General features: G+C 44.8%; 1 protein-coding gene across 3 annotated transcripts in view; it reads right to left on the reverse strand.

Moving 5' to 3' along the window:
- Positions 1 to 13751, reverse strand: part of L1CAM (L1 cell adhesion molecule) — a 1396060-nt gene that overhangs the window by 44568 nt on the left and 1337741 nt on the right. For all 3 annotated transcript variants that reach the window (XM_073600356.1, XM_073600355.1, XM_073600354.1), the window contains one exon: positions 9585 to 9657. In XM_073600356.1, coding sequence (XP_073456457.1) covers positions 9585 to 9657 — 73 coding nt within the window. The remainder of the gene's footprint in view (positions 1 to 9584; positions 9658 to 13751) is intronic.

A 13751-nucleotide genomic window follows, 5' to 3' on the forward strand; every position in this document is an offset into this window, starting at 1 on the left:
AACCTGACGCTGCCTGGGGCTGGTGCTTGCCAGTTCACCAAAACGCTACCAAAAAAACTGTTAGCGATCGCAGGGATCAGGCCTGACTCTGCGAACGCTGCAGTTATGCGTTTAGTGTTTTGTAAGTGTCAGTGATCGATCGATACTGCACTTGGGTAGCTGATCCCGCTAACACTGCGTTTTTGGGAACCCTAAACTGCTGGGGACGCTAGTATAGATCTGATTGGATCAGATATTGCTGCGTGCGTGGGTGTTAGCGGTACTGGCGCTAATCTGACGCTGCCTGGGGCGACGCATATCACCGCCAGGCGATCAGGGGGCTAAACCTTTATTTGGTAATAAACAGCGGGTGCCCTGACACTATAAAAAATAAACGAACTAACCAGCGTCACCTGTAACAGTTATACAGTGATCAGTGGTGAAAGGCTTAACTAGGGGGCAATCAAGGGGTTAAAACATTAGGTAGTATATGGGGGTCCCTATCGCTATAAAACACTGACGGCGAACCTAAATATTTACCTCCCTGACTAGCGTCACCAGTGACACTAATACAGTCATCAGAAAAATGATCGCTTAGTGACACTGGTGACGAGGGGTGATCAAGGGGTTAAAACTTTATTAGGGGGGGTTAGGGGGGTACCCTAGATCTAAAGGGGGCTAACACTAACTGCCCTACCACACTAACTGTCACAAACTGACACCAATGCAGTAATCAGAAAAAAAACTGCTTGGTGTCAGTGTGACGGGGGGGTGATTGGGGGGGGGGATCGGGGGGTAAAGGGGGGTGTAAAGTGTGCCTGGCATGTTCTACTGTGATGTGTGTGTGTTGCGCACTCACATTACAGTCTTCTCTCCTCGGCGCTGGAACGGAAACTGCCGAGCCGAGGAGAGATGACATCATTTCCTCTGCCTCTGTGTACTACACAGAGGCAGGGGAAGATTCCGATTGGCTGGGAGCGATCGCGAGGGGGGCCACGAATGGATGGTCTCCCCCTCATCTCTGATCGCTGCCAGACCTAAGCCGACCGCCTCGGGCACCGGGGGGGTCCGATCGGACCCCCCGCCCGCGGGAAGGCAATCATGTACCAGGTACGTGATTTTACCTGCCCGTGCCATTCTGCCGACGTATATCGTTGTTAGGCGGTCGGCAAGTGGTTAAATGCATTTTTACATTGGAGTAAAGCCACCCAGGACTTTTAAGTTTTGTTTAAATTTATTTCCCATTGGAATCCACTGGCTAATACCCTTTTTTACCACAAGGTAAAGAGCACGGGTACATCGCAAAATCATGTAGGTGGTCTTTCACAATAAATGGCACTAAATCAGACATAATTCACGTGCGTTGTGGTAACACACGGTAACTTGTATTACCGCAGACCACTACTGTGAATGGGCCCTAAATATTATGAACCTATGAATCATATGAACATATGCTGTTTATTGCTGTTGTAAAACTTTAATAAGAAAAATAAAACTATCTGAAAATTTTGTGGATGATTTTCTTACAACTTATCTTACTAGCTATAATTACTAAAGATAGTATGGCAATATTTTATACCTATTATAAGAATGCATATAATGCAGGGAATAGCAAAAACAGTTTTTTGGACTCTTGAAGTAGTTTTTTTTATGAGAAAGATGAAGGGTAAATACAGAGGGGAGATTCTTCCAAATTGTTTGCAATATTACTTGTGACTCGGCATCCCCATCAAAATCACTATTATAGCCCACCAAAAGTGTGAAGTAATGTCACTAACCCATTTTAACATCATGTTAGTAACAGAAAACACAGCAATCATGAATATCCCCACAAATGCAGAGTTGCAAAATACAATGCGTGGTTACACAAGAGTAGGCATTGACAGAGTAAGTGAGCACTTAAAATAACTAGATTATATTTTCATGGAATCTACTCGAAAATCTGCTGTATACATTGACATTTTATAAAAGATTAGTGATTAATAAACATCAAATTTAATAATTCCATAAGCTGAACTGAAATGAAATAATGCATAAAGATGACAAATGTCATGCTGCTCTCTTATAAAAAGAATGTGGCAAATTCTAATTATACTAGGGGTGTGCTAGCAGTGACTATTGCTATTACTAGTGACTAGTGCTATTATATCTGGTGAAACCACGTGGAAAATTGCATTGCAAAATTAAGCTGGTTAAAATGACCTTATTTCTGATAAAGACTTCACATATTTATTTGTAAATTCTACAATTAGATGCCTGTCCTCTTTACAACCTGATATTTGAATTGGCAGATGTTGTTTTATCTAACCAGTCATTGACTTCTGTTATTTCTAAGGCTTCTAGATTTTTTTTTTTCAAAAGTAGATTTGAGGGACATTAAAAATTGTAGCTGCTATTTATTTATTAATTTTTTAATAAAGAACAACCGTGCTGTCTATTTATTATGGGAATGCCACAAAGGCATAAGCCAATCTATATTTTAAACAATGTGCATCAACGCATCCCCTATTTGCCCTACATTCAAAATAAACTTTACCACATGAGAGCAGCTTACCTCTCCAGAGATCTGATGTGCAGCATGGATAAAAAAAGTGGAGAATGAATGCATAAGGACAATCATACCAATCACACCACAGAATAGTGTATATGGGCACTACCGAGACTTACAGACAAATAAATTACATCATATGAAAAACTGATTGTTTTTGGAAGCACAATATTATGTTTTCATTTAAAACACATATGACTGGGCAAGAGGACAGGTTCTCTTCTGGTCTGGCCATCAGCAGGTCTTTCGGCTTTGGCTATAAATAATGATTGCATAATAATGTTCACCAGATCACCAAAACATCTAGTTGAGTTTTTGAGATCTGTTTACTTTGCATTTACATTGACTCACACATATAAATAAAAGAAAGTCACAAACAGATCTAAAAATTACTTTAAAGCAACTCATGCTTTGCCGTTTGACACTTGAATGTAACCATCCCGAGCAGAGGTCCTTTTCCTCATCAACATGCTGTTGCCATGTTGAGGGCATGTGGAATGGCTGGGGGGGGGGGGGGGGGGGGGAATAAGGGTCAGGTATGGATTTTGGTGGGGACGTCAAGCCATTGTTTGTTTTTTTTTGTGTGTGGGCTCCCCAAAAACTGACAGATGGATTGCTCATGTAAAAGGGGCCTAAAGCAAACTTTTCTTTTGAGGTTTCTACTTTGTTTAAATGGTATTTAGAGTGGTTGTAAACCGCTGGCTTTTTTGTTTCTTTTTTCTTACATGCAAGGTAACGGCCACGCCACAGAACTCCGAAGGAACGGCACGGGCGGCCGTTCCTTCAGAGCGCATGCGCCAGTGATGTCACTGGCTGCATGTACAGTAAATATCTCCTAAACGGTGCACCTATTTTACCCACAGGTAAAATTTAGTGATGGAAATTTTCTTCCTCATTAAACTGATCTCAAATGCTTGTGTGCAACAGCCCTTATTATATGTTATATAAACTATATGAATGCATTTGTATTTCATTTAAATTGAAAACTCTGTTTTGAAAGACTGGCAAAGCTCTATTATATTCATCATAATCGTACCTGTCTGCCACAAGGAGGTCTATGCTGCTTCATTTCCAGGATAAATAGTTGAGTGCAGCACTGGGCACTGTCGTCAGCAGATTTTTTAGCCAAAGTGAATGAAGACGCTGCTGTCATTTGCAGCCGCAATACAAAGGTGCATCAGAACACATATTCTAATAAAGTAATGATAGGGCCACATGACCTGGCACTGCAGCTACCAGCAATGGCAGACTCTAGATTTTTTTGACAGAATCACTGTAAAGGATCAGATTTTTGTAAATATTTTATTATATCTTTTCATGTGACAACACTGAAGAAATGACACTTTGATACAATGTAAAGCAACTGTACATCCCTACTGAACTGACTTTGGTGAGTCTGCTATTAATATTTTTGGTAATTGTCTCCTGCTGCCATATCTTTAAACTTCCATATTTACTGCTAGCTCTATAACAAACACACTGCAATAGCAATATTACTGGTGATTGATTCTCAACTCCATGTGGCTTGAGTGATCAAGAGAGGTAATTAGCTTTACGACCCTAGCCTGTGTCTGGCCTGGCCCTGGCCATCTCCTCCCCATATTCAGGTGTCTCACATCAGACCCAATAATGACCAACTGAGAAATGCATCCCAGCTTAGGCGGTCTATAAATTTATGGCAGCTTATGGGGTGGCGCAGACATCATGGCTCTTTCCTGAGTGGCTCTGTCACGAGTGATGCGCAGTTTCACCGACGCAGTTTAACGAAAGCAGGATAACTAAAGCTGCATGAACAACAGGAACTCTGCTCCACTCTGCAAGACGACAAGCAAACCAAATTTATTTTATATTAGGTTAGTTTCCCACTCTCTATCCACTAACATGCTCCTTATTCTCTTCCTTCTCACATTGGTGTCTTCTATCCTCAAATTATCTTTACTCTACCCCTCCTCTCTTCCCTGCAGCATGCACATATCACCCTCACTCCTACCCTCTCCCTACTATGGCACCCATCATCTCCTGCAGTTGCTGCACCCACGTGCTGACATAAACACCAGGGCCACTAGACACGTGCGCTCATGCACATCCCACTCCCACCTTGCCTTCCTCACCCTCCTCCTTCTCCTAGTCTCAGGTGACATTTCTCCTAATCCTGGTCCGCCATTTTCCAAATGCAAGCCACATATCCAATACCCCTCCCCCTCTGGCAACCACCACAATCCACTCAGTTTAATTTCTATCCCCCTGCTTCCTCAAAGCACCCCACCAATCTCATGTGCCCTTTGGAACGCCCGCTCCATCTGTAACAAGCTAACATCTGTACATGACCTCTTCATCTCTCATGGCTTGAACATACTCGCCATAACAGAAACCTGGCTGCAAAATTTTGACTCAGCTTCTCCTGCTGCCCTCTCCCATGGTGGTCTCCATTGGACTCACTCCTCCAGACCCAACAGACAGAAAGGAGGTGGAGTTGGCTTCCTTCTGTCCCCACAAAGCACCTTCCAAGTCCTTACTGTCCCTCCCTCTCTAGCCCTCTCTTCTTTCAAGATGCACTGTATTCGTCTGTTTTCTCCCATTTCTCTGAGGATTGCAGCAATTTATAGGCCTCCAGGACCGGTATCGCGCTTCATTGATGACTTTGCTGCCTGGCTACCCTACTTTCTCTCCTCTGAAATACCCACCATTATTCTTGGTGACTTTAACATTCCTGTCAATGTCAACAGCCCAACTACAGCTAAACTTCTCAACTTAACCTCATCTTTTGACCTAACCCAATGGACACATACTTCCACTCACTCCAATGGTAATACCCTTGACCTTGTATTCTCCCATCTCTGCAACCCTGGCAACCTCACCAACACCCCCTTTCCTCTATCTGATCACAACCTCATTACTTTCACTGTATCCTTGCCTCCAACCACCCATCCCTCCAAGCAGCAAACAATTACTTGTAGAAACCTTCGCCACTTTAACCCTTCTCTTCTCTATTCTGCTACTGACAACCTATATGACATAATCTCTCCCCTGTCCTGTCCTGACCTGGCCACTTCTGTCTACAACAGTTCACTCTCATCATCACTAGATGCACTTGCTCCTCTAACCACACGCAGAATTAGGCCCCGACCATTACAACCCTGGCAAACTGACAACACTAGAAATCTCAAGAGACATTGCCGTGCTCTTGAACGACTGTGGCGTAAAACCAAATGCCTGCAAGACTTCACCCTATATAAATCTGCCCTTCTAAAATACAATTCATGCCTCCATGCTGCCAAACAAGCCTACTTTGTCTCTCTTATTAATTCCTTGTCATCCAGTCCCCGTCGGCTCTTCTCAACCTTTAACTCTCTGCTTCGTCCACCACCCCCTCTACCCACTAACTTACTCACTGCCCAAGAGATTGCCAATCACTTCAAAGACAAGATCGATGCAATTCGTGAGGACATCTCCACTGTGCGTACGTCTTCCCCACCCATCATACCTTGCCCAGCAGCACATTCAACCCTCTCCTCTTTTGAATTGGCTACTATGGAAGAGGTTACAAAAATTTTCTCGGATGCCCACCTAACCAATTGTCCCTTGGATCCTGTTCCCTCACAACTACTACGGTCACCCTCTTCTTCTATCCTATGCTCCCTCACCCACATCTTCAATCTCTCCCTTTCTAGTGGCATTTTCCCCTCCCCTCTAAAACATGCACAGATCACTCCCATTCTTAAAAAGCCCTCACTGGACCCTACCGACCTGAACAACTTAAGACCCATCTCACTACTCCCATTCACCTCTAAACTTCTAGAACGCTTAGTCTACAACCGTCTTAGCTCCTACCTCAATGAAAATAACCTTCTTGACCCCTTACAGTCTGGCTTTCGCTCGCAGCACTCCACGGAAACTACCTTACTAAAACTCACTAATGATTTACTAACTGCTAAAACCAACAGCCAGTACTCCATACTCCTACTACTTGACCTCTCTGCGGCCTTTGATACTGTTGACCACCCGCTCCTTCTCAATAAACTACATTCTCTTGGCCTCCGAGATTCTGCTCTATCCTGGTTCTCTGGCTATTTATCACAGCGCTCCTTCAGTGTCACCTACAACTCTGTCTCCTCCTCTCCATTGCCCCTTTCTGTGGGGGTCCCCCAAGGCTCGGTTCTTGGACCCCTTCTCTTTTCTATCTACACCTCCTCCCTTGGTCACCTAATAACTGCCCATGGCTTCCAATACCACTTATACGCTGATGACACCCAAATCCATCTGTCTACTCCTCACCTCACTCCTTCAGTCTCCTCTCGCATTACTAACTTACTAACTGACATATCAGCATGGATGTCGCACCACTTCCTTAAACTAAATCTCTCTAAAACTGAGCTATTATTATTCCCCTCCGCCCGTGCCCCCCTCCATGACTTTTCCATCAAAATCAACAATGCAACCATCAGTCCCTCCCCTCACGCCAGGGTACTAGGTGTAATCCTAGATTCTGACTTGTCATTTCAGCCTCAAATCCAATCGCTGTCAAAAGTTTGTAGAATTCACCTCCGTAACATCTCTAAAATTCGCCCTTTTTTAACAAATGAAACCACCAAGCTCCTCATTCACTCCCTTGTTATCTCTCGCCTTGACTATTGCAACTCCCTTCTCATTGGCCTACCGCTCCATAGGCTATCCCCTCTTCAGTCTATCATGAATGCTGCTGCCAGACTTATCCACCTTACCAACCGCTCAGTGTCTGCCAACCCTCTACTTCAATCCCTACACTGGCTCCCAATCACCCAGCGAATTAAATTCAAAATTCTAACCACAACATACAAAGCCATTCACAACTCTGCCCCAAGCTACATCACTAATCTTGTCTCCAAATATCACCCAAATCGACCTCTCCGCTCTTCTCAAGACCTCCTGCTTTCAAGCTCTCTCATCTCCTCCTCCCATGCTCGTCTCCAGGATTTCTCCAGAGCCTCTCCCATCCTCTGGAACTCGCTACCTCCATCTATCCGGCTATCCCCTACTCATGCTACCTTCAGGCAATCCCTGAAAACTCATCTCTTCAGGAAAGCCTATCACGTCTCCAACTAATCTCCTACCACTTCCACCAGCTCATTCCCCACAGTTACAACCTTTTGTACCACCTGCCCCACCCTATTAGATTGTAAGCTCTTCTGAGCAGGGCCCTCTTAATCCTATTGTATTGTATTGTATTATAACTGTATTGTCTCCCTTTTATATTGTAAAGCGCTGCGTAAACTGTTGGCGCTATATAAATCCTGAATAATAATAATAATAAAGTAGTGAGTGTACAGCTTGTATAAGAGTGTGAATTTGCTGTCCACTTAAAATAACTCAACACACAGCCATTAATGTCTAAACCGCTGGCAACAAAAACGAGTACTCCCCTAAGTGAAAATGTCCAAATTGGACCCAAAGTGTCAATATTTTGTGTGGTCATCATTATTTTCCAGCACAGCCTTAACCATCTTGGGCATGGAGTTCACCAGAGCTTCACAGGTTGCCACTGGAGTCCTCTTCCACTCCTTCATAACGACATCACAGAGCTGGTGGATGTTGGAGACCTTGAGCTCCTCCACCTTCTGTTTGAGGATTCCCCACAAATGCTCAATAGTGTTTAGGTCTGAAGACATGCTTGGCCAGTCCATTACCTTTAACCTCAGCTTCTTTAGCAAGGCAGTGGTCATCTTGGAGGTGTGTATGGGGTCGTTATCATGTTGGAATACTGCCCTGCGGCCCAGTCTCTGAAGGGAGGGGATTATGCTCTGCTTCAGTATGTCACAGTACATGTTGGCATTCATGGTTTCCTCAATGAACTGTAGCTCTCCAGTGGCAGCAGCACTCATGCAACCCCAGACCATGATGCTCCCACCACCATGCTTGAGTGTAGGCAAGACACACTTGTCTTTGTACTCCTCACCTGGTTGCCGCCACACATGCTTGACACCATCTGAACCAAATACGTTTATCTTGGTCTCATCAGACCACAGGACATCCAGGTTCCAGTAATGTCCTTAGTCTGCTTGTCTTCAGCAAGCTGTTTGCGGGCTTTCTTGTGTGTCATCTTTAGAAGAGGCTTCCTTCGGGGACGACAGCAATATAGACCAATTTGATGCAGTGTGTGGCATGGTCTGAGCATTGACAGGCTGACCCCCCCACCTTCAACCTCTGCAGCAATGCTGGCAGCACTCACGTCTATTTCCCAAAGACAACGTCTGGATATGACCCTGAGCATGTGCACTCAACTTCTTTGGTCGACCATGGCGAGGCCTATTCTGAGTGGAACCTTTCGTGTAAAACCGCTGTGTGGTCTTGGCCACCGTGCTACAGCTCGGTTTCAGGGTCTTGGCAATCTTCTTATAGCCTAGGCCTAAAGAATTATGTAGAGCAACAATTCTTTTTTTCAGATCCTCAGAGAGTTCTTTGTCATGAGGTGCCATGTTGAACTTCCAGTGACCAGTATTAATTTAACACACCTGCTCCCCCATTCACACCTGAGACCTTGTAACACTAACGAGTCACATGACACCGGGGAGGGAAAATGTCTAATTGGGCCCAATTTGGACATTTTCACTTAGGGGTGTACTCACTTTTGTTGCCAGCGGTGTAGACATTATTGGCTGTGTGTTTAGTTAATTTGAGGGGGCAGCAAATTTACACTGTTATACAAGCTGTACACTCACTACTTCACATTGTAGCAAAGGGTTGCTTCTTCGGTGTTGTCACATGAAAAGATATAATAAAACATTTACAAAAATGTGAGGGGTGTACTCAGCTAGGCGGATTCAGGTAGTTTCAAACTTATGACTGCTTCTTACTGTATATCCATTGGTTGTTCTGTGGCATGACCTTCCTACCAAAGTGTCCTGCTATAGTAACCAGAACAATTCATCAACAGTGGCACAAGTAGGAAGGAAAACCCTCATAAAGTGTCACAGCCCTTCCCTTCTACCCACAACTGGAGAAAACTTTGTCTGAAATTCCACTTTCAAAAGATTCTAATTTCTATATTTTTAGAGTGTAAAGTTTCTCCTATGTTTTTTACCTGTATTCCCCAAATGTTTCATCCTTCATTGGTCTTGCTTCAGAATCCACCTGAGTATCTTCTTTGTCTTTCACTGTTTGGACAGAGTAAGTAAGTAAGCGTTTAGTATACGAAATAATAAAATACATACAAACCAAAAAATAGCAGTGCTTAGCCTTTTAACTAAATAAAGCCACTATATGTGCAGAAATGTGAAGGTGAAAGCCTAAAAATTCACTGTATTAACAACAGGTAAAGTGTGTGTAGTAAAATATTAAATTAAAGACATATAAACATATTGTATAATAACAAATGACAGTACAATCAATCTCTAATAATGAATAACTGCTGGTGTTAAGCCTAGCAGGTAGCCCCATCATCTAAACAGCAACATCTACAACACCAAGGCAGCTCAGCGAAGCTGGCCCCCCTACAATCAGCACAAATAAAAACTCAAGTGTGTTTCTTTAGTGCTATGTTTGTGCTGTTTTGTGCTGTAAAAATTTACATTTGTGCTGCTTTTATTTTGAAGATATTAGCAATTGTTTTTTCCAGACTATGACATCACCTAGCCCCCCTACAACAGCCAAATGGCACAAAACTGGTCTTGTTGGTTAGTGTTATGTTTGTGCTGTTTTGTGCTGTTTAAATTTCTGTTCTATCTTTTTATAATTTTTGCGTTATTAATGATTTATTAAAGGTCACCAAAGGTCACTTAGCCTCCCTACAACACCCAAATGACACAAAACTGGTCTTGCTGGTTAGTGCTACGTTTGTGCTGTTTTATGATGCTAAAATTTTCGTTCTATCTTTTATTGTTTTGCATTATTAATGATTTATTAAAGGTCACCAAAGGTCACTTAGCCCCCCTACAATGCCCAAATTACATGAAAGTGGTCTCGTTGGTTAGTGCTATGTTTGTGCTGTTTTGTGCTGCTAAAATTTCCATTCTATCTGTTATCATTTTTGCGTTATTAATAATTTATTAAAGGTCACCAAAGGTCACTCAGCCCCCCTACAACACCCAAATGACACGAAACTGGTCTTGTTGGTTAGTGCTATGGTTTGTGCTGCTAAAATTTTTATGTGTGCTGTGGTGGTTTTTAAGTTATAACAGTTTATTTTTTTTCAAACCCCACTCACTTTGCCCCCCCCCCCACCCCCCCCCACAATCAGCACAAATAAAAACTCAAGTGTGTTTCTTTAGAGCTAAGTTTGTGTTTTGTGCTGCTAAAATTTCCGTTCTATCATTTATTGTTTTTGCGTTATTAATGATTCATTAAAGGTCACCAAAGGTCACTCAGCCCCCCTACAACACCCAAATGACACGAAACTGGTCTTGTTGGTTAGTGCTATGTTTGTGCTGCTAAAATTTTTATTTGTGCTGTTATGATTTTTCAGTTATAACAGTTTTTTTAAAACCCCACCCACTTTGCCCCCCCCCCCACAATCAGCACAAATGAAAACTCAAGTGTGTTTCTTTAGTGCTACGTTTGTGCTGTTTAAATTTTCGTTCTATCTTTTATCGTTTTTGCGTTATTAAGAATTTATTAAAGGTCACCAAAGGTCACTGAGCCCCCCTACTACACCCAAAATGCATGAAATTGGGCTGGTTGGTTAGTGCCTCATTTGTGCTGGTTTGTGCTGCTAACATTTTTATTTGCTGTTATGGTTTTTTCGTTATAACAGCTTGTTTATATATGATAACACCCCATCCACTTTGCACCCCATGTTATTAAATATTAAAAACAAATATACTATTTGTTAGTGCTACCTTTGTATTTTTTGTGTCATAAAATAAAAATGTGTGCTTCTTTTATTTTTAAGATAATAGCAATTTGATTTTTTCCAGACGATGACATCACCCCGCCCTCCTGTTACGTACCTGGTTAGTGAGCTCCTGGTTAGACAGCAGCCATGGGAGCACAGTGAGGTATGAGTGCCTGTGATCAGTCCAGTAGACTGTGTGGTGGCAGCAGTCAGCAGGTGTATGTGGCAGCAGAACTGGCTGGTGGCAGATGAGCTGGCACTAGCTGTGTGAAGTTGGCACGTTTGTAAAACCTGAATAAAAATATACTATTCATTTGTGCCGCATTTGTGCTGATTCGTGCCGCAAAAATGAGCAATTGTGCCGCTTTGTTTCAGAGATATTGTGCGTTATATTTGCTGAAACCCTGCCTACTTTGCACCCCATGTTGCTGAATTTTAAAAACAAACACATCATTCGTTTGTGCTGCGTTTGTGCTGGTTTGTGCCGCAAAAATAAACGTTTGTGTCGCTTTAGTTGCGGAGATATTGTGCGTTATAGCTGTGTGAAGTTGGCACCCCATGTTTGTAAAACCAGAATAAAAACATACCATTCGTTTGTGCCGCATTTGTGCTGATTTGTGCTGCAAAAATGAGCGTTTGTGCCGGTTCGGTTTCTGAGATATTAAACATTCAATTTATTGTAAGCTGTGCCCACTTTGCACCCCATGTTGCTGAATTTTAAAAACAAACACGCCATTAGTTTTTGCCACGTTTCTGCTGGTTTGTGCTGCAAAAATAAACTTTTGTGCCACATTGGGAGTCCCATGCGGGCCCCTTCAGGACTACCTACAAAGCGATCGGCTGCGCCCGCGGGTGGTGCTCCTGGAAGGAATCCCCTTCATCGTCAGGGGTCAGGGCTTCCGGGGGTGTCTGTGTCTCTCCCCGGCATCGGGATCAGGAACAGGCGGGCTCCTACCCCGGCGATGAGTCAGCGGGGGGCAGAGCCTCGGTGGGGGAATCGTGCTGCTACGGCCCCCAGGCCCTTTACCTCCATGGCTCTCCCAGGACCAGCCAACACCAGGTGATGTCAGAGGTGCGGAGGAGCGGCGGTGTGAGACCAGCGGTGAGCGCCCAGGGCTCTGGGCGCTCCGGTAAGGTGACCCAGAAATCGGTGGGTGGAGCCGGTGTAAGCAGGCGGGGCCAGAAGCCGCACGGATCCTCGTCATCCAGGGCCACTACTCCTGGGGTGCTGCCGGAGAGAGGAGACGTGGAGATAGATGAGAGATCGGAGGGCAAGTTGTCCGCTTCAGTGGGGGAGGAGTCACATGGACGCCCTGCATCGATGGAGTCGGGACCTGCGGCTGGTGGGATCCTTCCTAGGCAGCCTGTTAAGTCTACTACTTCTTCTAACATGTCTGTGTTTTCTGCTGTTGATGATAATGTGTGTCTAGGGGGAGGGCCCTCCCCCGCACGGAGTTGGTGGCTCTGAGGTCTGATTTGCCCACACTTTCTGCACCTTCTAGTGCGGGCCGTGGTCACGCCACATCTAGGTCAGATGAGGGGTTGCAGGGGTTCCTTTTGGGTTTGAAGGAGCTGGTCCAGCTATTTGAACCAGAAACTAGTGCCCAAGCCATGCCGTCATCGGCGTGGATCCCGCCGGTGGGTCAGAGGCGACGAGGCTGGCTGGGTTGATCCCCCTGAGGCGGCGGTGCCTGCCGCAGTGGCAATCGCAGCACCGGGCCAGTCTGCGGCGGGGCACAAGTTGGCGTTGAGGGCAAGGCTGAGTCATCGGGGGAGGCCGTTACTAAACAGGATTCGGTCAGATTGGCTGACTCTGTGAGATGTGAGGTTTACGTTTGTTTTGAGGGGTCTCTGGGTGTGCGCCTGATGCCGGAATTCTGCGAAAAAATTTAGAAGGCTGCGTATGTGGGGATATTCTCTCTGCTACCCCTGGAAAAATTTGATCTGGATGGGGTCAAGCCAGAGGAGAGCAAAAAGGAGGATCAAGAAAAACAGCTGTACAGGTTTATCCCGCAGACTTTCCCTAATTGGCTGCAGGGTTTTGCCATTATGGCAAATAAAGTTGGGGAGAAGAATCCGAAACACCGTTCGGCGCTCTTCTGTTATCTGGACGCCATCAGGGAGGCCTACAGGGAGCAGTTCCGGCAGCAGAGATCTATCCGCCCGTCCTTACGGTGGGACCACAAGGACTTTAGTTTGTGGATGAGTCTTATGACCTCGGCGCGGGCCCCTAATCAGTTTTTTCCAGGGGGGGGCCGGTGGCACATATACCCCCGGACAACCGGCCGCAAAGAAAAGGGGTGTCTGCTGGCAGTATAATGAGGGCTCCTGCAAGTTTGGGGGAGGCTTGCCGTTACCAGCATGAGTGCTCCGGCTGCTGAGGTTTGCATCCCTTGCCCCGCTGCTTCAAACAGGGGA

This window comes from Aquarana catesbeiana, linkage group LG09 (assembly GCF_042186555.1).
Source record: "Aquarana catesbeiana isolate 2022-GZ linkage group LG09, ASM4218655v1, whole genome shotgun sequence".
Lineage (NCBI taxonomy): Eukaryota > Metazoa > Chordata > Amphibia > Anura > Ranidae > Aquarana > Aquarana catesbeiana.